Source organism: Thunnus albacares, chromosome 2, assembly GCF_914725855.1.
Source record: "Thunnus albacares chromosome 2, fThuAlb1.1, whole genome shotgun sequence".
NCBI classification, from domain to species: Eukaryota; Metazoa; Chordata; class Actinopteri; order Scombriformes; family Scombridae; genus Thunnus; species Thunnus albacares.
Genome location: NC_058107.1, coordinates 2531962 through 2540309, shown reverse-complemented (window position 1 = coordinate 2540309; position 8348 = coordinate 2531962). Strand labels below are relative to the sequence as shown.

The following is an 8348-nucleotide window of genomic DNA, read 5'->3' as shown; positions in this document are numbered from 1 at the left end:
GGGTGCTGGAGCCCTTGTAAGGGATCACTGTTGCTAAGCAACAGAAGCGCCAACCATGAACAGCACCAGACTGCAGGAAACTGGCGTTAAACTGGAGTTAAACATTTAATTTCATTCAACAGTCACATGAAAGGTAGGCTATCATTGAACTATAGCAGTTAGAGGTTTTAGTTTACATGAGACGAAAGCTAAATTCACATTTAAACGGATTAAATGTAAGATTCAACGAACTGCATTTTATAAATTTTGTTTTTTCCTGAAAAGAATGCAGTGTTGTTGTGAAACATTGTTGTAGCTCACAAGTCGAATAGAAAACCTACAGAATAGGTCATCAATAAAAGTTAGCTAGCTTCGCAGGTAGACGTCTGTGTTATAATCAGGTGTGCTTCCGGCGAAAGAAAGTTCTGTCAGGTGAGGACAGTCAGGGTAAGCTAGCTCATTATCAGTGTTACCAGAGGCATGGTAGGTATATGTAGACGTTACGTTGCCGTCATTTTAGCTAGGTTAGTGTTATAATCCGCTGTTTCCCTTTTTCTATGTCCTAGGTAAGGCAGGTTTGAAAACGGGCCTGTAGTACATGTATTCACATAAGAGCCGTTGAAATATAACCTAGTTACAAGACTAGAAAACTCACTTTTCCAGCATATCCTGGTGTTCTGACAGTTACAGCTACTCTGTCAGGATGAGCGATGGAATAAAACTGTGTTTTAAAGTGAAACACATTCAAGTGGGATATATTCCTACTAACATGGACTGAATATTAATGGCTCAGTCTTCCAGGTGGAAGAAAGATATTAAAAACTTAATGCCTTTCATTTTAAGCACATTTATGGTAATAGTTGTCTGTTCTGTCCACATACATAACCAGAAGACCTTTGAACTGCAACATCATAATGGAGATGACCTGCCTTATATCTACCTACCTATCTTTACAGACATTATTGATACCTAACTTAAATGGACCTCTAGTCCACTGGTAGCTTATTCTGAGAGAGCACCTCAGTGATGATCAGTTGATTGATTTATGATTCTGAATTTAGCAATTCAGAAAAGACCATAACATCATGTGTCATCAAACTGAAGGCATGAAGTGCTGTACATATAAAAGAGCAACAGGTATGGGGCTAAACAAAGCTGTTAACGTTCTTTAGTGTTTGGCTGACATCTTGATAGAAATGCTGATCTTCTTTTGAATTACTTTTTGTGTGTAAAATGCTTTTGGTAGAAAATAAATGATAAATGTTACTTGATTTATTATACAACATTACTTTCAGGGTTTGTGTCTCTCTGTCAGCTGAGGCATGGGCAGCCTCTCCACTACCACTCTGGATGAAGTTCATTGTCTCTGGCCTTTGTGCTCCCACACCTGCTGCTGGGAGGCTGAGCAGCGGATCCATGCAGGCAAACCTCGCATGTTAAAGGCCCTCACCTCTTGCAGGGCCTCAGCAACAGCTGCTGATGGTAGGCACACCTGTAACCCTCCTTTAACCCTACTTTTAACGGAGGTGCTGGCATGTCTTATCGTCACACTGTTCACACTCTTCAGGGCTTTCCAGTTTGTCCGTATATTTTAATGTTCACATATATTCTGTAAATAAAGGCAGTGAAATGCCTCCTGTTGTAGTTTTAATAAAATATACATATTGTAATTGTAGTCATATCATTTCCTGTCTTTATGACCAGATGATAGGTTTCCAGCTGTCACTGTGGTTAACGCAGCAGACTGGACTAACGCTGGCTCGTCCACTGAGGTCTTTTCTCTTAAAAGTGAAGATAATGTCTCAAAAGCTGCTACCGATGCTCTCATTAGCCGGGTGGCTTCACCGAAGGGAGCAAGAAGACAGTATGTTGGTTTTTTGTTTTAATTTAAAAATATTTGAAGCTGATTCTGTGTGCAGCACAGATGGAAACTAATGAAATAAAATATCTTTCAAGATAACAGAAGGACTACATGACATGACAAGAATTTGACGGGCAACGATGTAACATAACATATAGTGAAACAGCATAAAATAAATCTGTTTGTGCAAACCTTTGTTTGGTACTACATCTTCTTTTAGATGCCATCTCTCGTTAGGGTTTTTTGGTCAGTAAAATCTGTTTAGTCATCTACTACGCTGACCTCCCATTTGCCTTTTTAATTACAGTGTTAAGCCTCCTCAGCTTCATGTCAAGAATCTGATTTTCCTTCCCTCTTCTGAGATGAACAAATCCATTGAAATCAAGGTGAAAAACAAAACATCTAACGAGACAACATGTCTAACTTGTGAACGTGCGCAGTTGAATTGAGCCATATAATTTCTTGTTTGGTTTAGAAGAAACTCAAACAGGACAAGGCAAGGAAAAGGGTTCTGTTGAAGCAAACCTCTTTGAAGTCCCAGTTGAATCAGGAAGGGAAGGGTTGGCTGAAGGTGGATACTGACCCATCAGATCCTGGTAGATCCTGGCCAGGCCCACATAGTGACCTCCAGGTAAAGAAGGTCCCTGCCGCTCCCCAGTGTCACAATCTTGTTCTTGTGGGTCAAACTCTGGTCACTGCCCCTGAGGCTAAAGGCAACCAGCAGCCGCCCAGGTCAGCCCAGAACCTCCGCCCCAGGAAAAAACAGGTGGTTCTACAGCCTGTCTGTGAGGGGATGCAGAAGAGGCACGCCCGAGATGAGCACCGCACCTCCAAACATAAACTGGACATGAAGGTTAGACACCCGTTTTTCCTCTTATGGTTATCTTTTTCTGTACGGCGCAGACCGCAAGTCTTCAACTCTCTAACGGAAATACTCAAAAACACTCAACTCTGACATTTCAGAAAAGTACAAATGTTGTTTATTTTTTAGAGTTTTTGTAGAGACTGAAATGAAAGATAATTACAAAGGATAAAAAAGAGAAGTGAGTGTTGTTGTATAGGTTTGTTCTGGTGTAGTTTCATTAGCATCACTTCAGTGTCACTCTGGCCGTTCAGCTTCTCTTTCAGAGAGTTGGAACACTTGTTATTGAAAGTGCTGACGTTTGAAGATTGTCTCACTCACTCAGTCGCTCATGATAACACAAGTCTACGAGTACATGTGTGTGTTTCACCATCAATAACACCGCCTGCAAATGCGTAAGAGAAACTGTAAAGTGAGAGTCTTCATCAGCTTCCAAAGATGCCAACTCTGATAGCTTTCTAGTTTTCTACTGGGCTTGTAGCTCTGTGTTTATTTAGTGTTTTCAACATCTCATGTAGAGACTGGTTGTTGGTCACGTACTTCCCTGATTACGCAGGCCTCAGTGCAGGAAGGCTGAAATGAATTCTTTCTCAGCAGCTCATAAACAAATGAATTACTCATATGAAATCATGCAAGATGTATGCCAAGTATGTGCACAGCTTGATACTGTTGGTGCAGTTGTCAGTTTGACCATTTTTTTGAGACAAAACTGCTGATTCAAATTTAGCTATAGATATATTAAATATTCCAGCCCACAGTTGAGATTGCTTAATGCCAACGTGTGATGAGGTATCGTTGGATTTAATATAAATCTTTTTTCTGTCTACGTTGTGAGCCCAGGCTGGAATCGATGGGATTGATTGGGAGAGTCTGAAGAGACAAACTTACCAGTGGAGGAGGCACACCCTGGCCGCTGAGTCTTCATCTTTAGAGGACAAGGCGGACCATGTACCGGACAGCCTCCACCCAGCCCCCATACTGAGCTCATACTACCAGTCCAAGAGCCCTTCAACCACAGGTAACTTCAGACCACCACCTCCATTTACCAGGGGGCTACGAGATGAGCAGGGCAGCGGTGGAATGTAACGGTAGTCCACTTAAGTACAACTTTTACTTGAGAATTTTATGTGTTTTGTATTTCACTACATTTCAGGGGGAAATATTGTACTTTTTACTCCACTCCGCCTTTTATTTGATAGTTACTTCTGAGATAAAAAATTGACATAAACACATATGATCAGATTAAACATGTGGTATCCAACCTTTTTGTCTTGTGACCTCTTGTGTAAAATCAGTGCGTAGATGTGGCTCCGTGTCATATTTCAGATGTCTCTGAGTTGTCAATAATTCCACCAAAGAGTTGATGCTTCATAATGTACTGTATTAAATCTATTTAATATATCAATCACAGGGACTGATTTTCTACAAAAATGAGTACTACGAGTACTTTTACTCATTTGTACATTGTTGTTGTTATCAGTGAGCGTCTGCATCAGTTCCTCTTTCTCCATTTAATGTTCAAGGCTTTGTAGACACAGTTTGTCGTTTACTCATTAGATAGATTTATGCCAAACATAGTTAATGTTTGATATTTGTGTTCACAGGCGCTGCTAAATGCCAAAATAAAGCCTACATGAATGAGATATGGCAGTGCTGTACTGGGTTCCTGACATCTAAGAGGAATGAAGGTTTTCAACATATCGTTACTTTTTTATGCTAAAAGAAAAAGAAAGTGCAGTACTGAAAAGCTGATCAAACTTTCAACAGTTGCGTCTGCATCAGTTCCTCTTTCTCCATTTTAATGTTCAAGGCTTTTTAGACACAGTTTGTCGTTTACTCATTAGATAGATTTATGCCAAACATAGTTTATGTTTGATATTTGTGTTCACAGGTGCTGCTAAATGCCAAAATAAAGCCTACATGAATGAGATATGGCAGTGCTGTACTGTACAGCTAAGAGGAATGAAGGCTCCAAATGAAGGTTTTCAACATATCGTTACTGGAACACTGCACAAATCGTAAGTATCGATCCCGCCGTGCAAACTCACATAAAATGTATTAACGAATTATTAATAAAAAAAGTTGCATTTGAAAGAGCTGGTTTTACTCCTTTTGATATTGTTTTGAAACTTTGCTGTTGAGTCTGAAGGCCCAGGTCACAAGTAACAATTTCATATATTTCCTAGACTATAGATGCAGATGATCAGAATGATATGAAGCTGTGTATTAAAGGGGCCGATCCTCCTCCAAACTCCAAACAAAGCTCACTGGAACTAACAAGTACTGTGGAACTAACCCGGTCAACTCAGCAGAAGTATAATTGTTATGTTTTAAGCCAAAGTACAAGATTAAAACTGCCCTTTTTGTAGTACATGCTACTTTCTGAACTATGAGCATTCTCTAAAGTACTGGATACTAGGTTATAATACCTTTTTCTGTGATTTTTTCTTTCTCTTTGTCTCCAGCAACAGCAGACAACTGCCCGCCAACTTCATGTCTACTGCCTCCACCATCCAGTCTAATCCCTTCTATTTAAGAAGAAGGTAGAGAAGACTGTAAACATGCCTAATTAGACATTAAAGTGAGCATTGGTGAAATAATGTGTAATAGCATTAAATGAGCGGTATCTGATGTTGAGATAACAACAGCCTCTGGTTCCTGTTAGGAACACGGCTGTACAGCAGCAGGTGTCACCACAGAGTCACTGAACGTCAGGTTAACTTAAAAACTGGACCATTCTGGAAAAATACTTTTCAGTATAGAAATGATTTCAGTATGTACGAGTATGATTACAACATGGGGTGATATCTTTTTTGCAACCACGACAGAAGAAATTTTGGAATGAAATTACTTGGTCGCCATAGTTTTAATTCAGAAGGCAATCGCAATATATTCAGTCAACTTTAGATAAATGTAACATTGGCTGTTTTTGATGTTAATTAGATTAGGTCAGTGATCCTCATGACGAAATAGTGCCATTGTTGGGTCAGGAAAGAGGGTCTAGAAACTGGGAAGATCATATGATTGAAACGTGAAATAATAATACAGTAAATAAAGATAAACATGCAGCCTTCTCTGGTGGATTTTGGACTGAATAGGCTGAATAGTGAACAGTTCCTTCATCAGTATGTATTAATCATAATGTTTGTTTGAACTTCAGAGAGAAAGATGAGACTGAGATTAACATTAATGGTTCAAATTGACAGTGTTTAGTCATATTGACTTGTTATTGCTCTGGATTGGTTTCATGCTGATCTTATGAGCAGTTTAGTGACTGGAGTTCGGAGGTTTTCATATTGTGTCTGGCTGTCTGGCAGCGTCAGTAGCATGATGTCACCCTCACCTCCATCTTTGGTCGGTTCAGCTTTGCTCTGCTCCTGCAGACATTTGCCAGATGATGTTGTGATCTGTGACCTAAGCTCCAGCACCAGGTTTAACTCACTTTTAACTGTTTTTAGCACACTGAGTCATGTTAACATCATTGTTAAACTGGTAACAGGTTAACTCGCTGTTCTTTTTTATCACTACTGGGGTGAATTCCTCCTGAGAGTGATGTATTGATTCAATTTAAATAGTAGACAGCAAAGATGTTGCTAAAATGAGTTTAGTTTAGTACATTTCTTTATAAGGGACCATGTACAATAAACATTAATCTCATAAAAAAGAGAAGACACACATAATACCAGATTTATCTACAAGCTACTTTCCATCAGCTGTCCCTGCCATCACTGGTTGATGGTTATGGTTCTGGTTAAATGCTTTTTCAGAGGCTTGACTATTTACTCTGAATTTACCATTATACATCAGCTACTGGCAGTTTGATTCCAAAATTCAACCCTTACATGGTGGCCATGTGAGTTTAAGCAGCCCAGTATCTGAAGGCTTATTGGACATTTTCGCAGAGCACAATTTACGTCCCATGTCAACATTTGGTTCAAGGGCAGGAAGTAGTAGTAGTAGTCAGTATTTTTTATGTAGTTAGACAGAAAGTATGGATGCGGAGGTTGATATGAATGCTGCAGACTGCAGTTTGGGTCCTGTCAAGTCTTTTAGTTGCCATAACTGTATTATAGTTTATTTGCCATAACCACAATTTTCCCTAACTCTGCTGTCATGTAAAGATATTGTAGAGTGGGAGAATTTAAAAAAAGATTTGCACCACATTTAAAATAGTGTCACAGTTTGTTGACAAAACAATTTATCTGGCAAATATTTTGCTAATTGTTGAAGTCATTTTGCAACTATAAATGCCAAACAATCTCTGTTTTCCATCACTGTAAACTGAATATCTTTGGGTTTTAGACAGTTGGTTGGACACAACAAGACATTTGAAGATGTCACCCTAAAATTTGACAGGATTTTTTTCACTATGTTTTCTTATATTTTATAGATGAAATGATTAATCAAACAATGGAGAAAATAACTGGCAGATGAATTAATTTTGAAAACAGTTATTAGTTATAGCCCTAGTCTCTAACTCTTGTGTCTGCTGTTTGCTGCTGAGCAGGTTGTGTTTAGTGGGTTCATCACAGCTGAAAACAGCTTCTGATGAAAGTGTTGAATCAACAGTAAAGTTGACGGCTGTAAAACCAAAAAAATATCTTAAAAGAGGCTAAAAAGCTGCGTAGATGTGCGTAAAGCTGCAGAGTCGGTGATAATTCATTATGGTTTTGATACTACGAGTGAGCCCTTTCACAATAATATACTAGTGATTAAATCAATTGTTAATATAAGAATATTGATAAGACCAGGTTTAACAACTCATGTTACATCGAGAACTGATGATGCGTGGTGAATCAAACACCTTCAGGACTTCAGTAATCGATATAACGTAGCCAGAGAGATTTTAGCTTCTCTTTTTTGTTTCCTCAGGAACTTTACTGAACTTTATGTGATATTATCATAAATGAAATGATCCAGATTTTAACGTCAGCTGTAAAGCATATTGGACCATTCGTGTGGACCCCAGGAAGACCACTGTGTGGAAGCGAATGGGGATCAAAATAAAGAATATTGTCTGTCTAAAATTGTCCATTTCTTTCACTTCAGAAATTAATCAAGGCCCTCCAAGAATTTTCACACCTCAAACCTTCAAGAGGTTTCAAAGAGCCCTTTGAATAAATGACCTCAATCCAGCTGAATATCAACGCAAACACTCTCGGCTAATTTTAGACGCCAGTAACACTGAATATTTGTCATCGGGTATTAGTGCACGCTGCTAGCTGCTGAGCAAACAAATGATCTCGCTATTTTGCTGAGGGGAAAGGAGCTCTGCAATGAGCTACGTCAAAGCTGAGCGTTTCCAGGCCTGTTTCTTACTCACACATACAATGCCTTCTGTTCTGTCATTTCTTGATCAAAAGTGACTTCATTTCCATTTACTGTATATTGGCTTTCCAGAGGCCTCAGGCACAGTGAGCTTTATGTGCTTGTGTTCCAGTTCCCGTAGGGGAGCCCTGGAACGTTTTCTGTTTACGGCTTTGCTGTGATAACATTTTTCCCTCTGAATCACAGGCAGCGCTGTGTAGCGGTGCCACCTTTCCCCTGCCTGCTAACAGGACACTCTCTGTCAGTCGGCTACACCACCAGCTCCCACACTAAAGTCCCTTTGAAATGCCAGTTTGTTTATTCTAGTGTACTAAATAT

The 8348-nt window shown here is 39.4% G+C and overlaps 1 protein-coding gene across 8 annotated transcripts; it reads left to right on the top strand.

The window, feature by feature from the left end:
* The first annotated feature begins 29 nt into the window (after nt 1–29).
* On the top strand, nt 30–5775 carry LOC122989789. 8 transcript variants are annotated; one of them, XM_044362837.1, is made up of 9 exons: nt 30–133; nt 1275–1461; nt 1684–1843; nt 2148–2226; nt 2319–2693; nt 3543–3720; nt 4594–4720; nt 4889–5016; nt 5168–5775. In XM_044362837.1, exons 2-8 carry the CDS (start codon nt 1302–1304, stop codon nt 4893–4895), a joined length of 1086 nt encoding a protein of 361 aa, XP_044218772.1. In that variant the 5' UTR covers nt 30–133; nt 1275–1301; the 3' UTR covers nt 4896–5016; nt 5168–5775. The 8 variants fall into 8 exon arrangements, with proteins under 8 accessions (XP_044218772.1, XP_044218732.1, XP_044218780.1 ...); XM_044362797.1 differs by having other exon boundaries at nt 2316–2693; XM_044362819.1 differs by having other exon boundaries at nt 33–133; nt 1295–1461; nt 2316–2693.
* The last annotated feature ends 2573 nt before the right edge of the window (nt 5776–8348 follow it).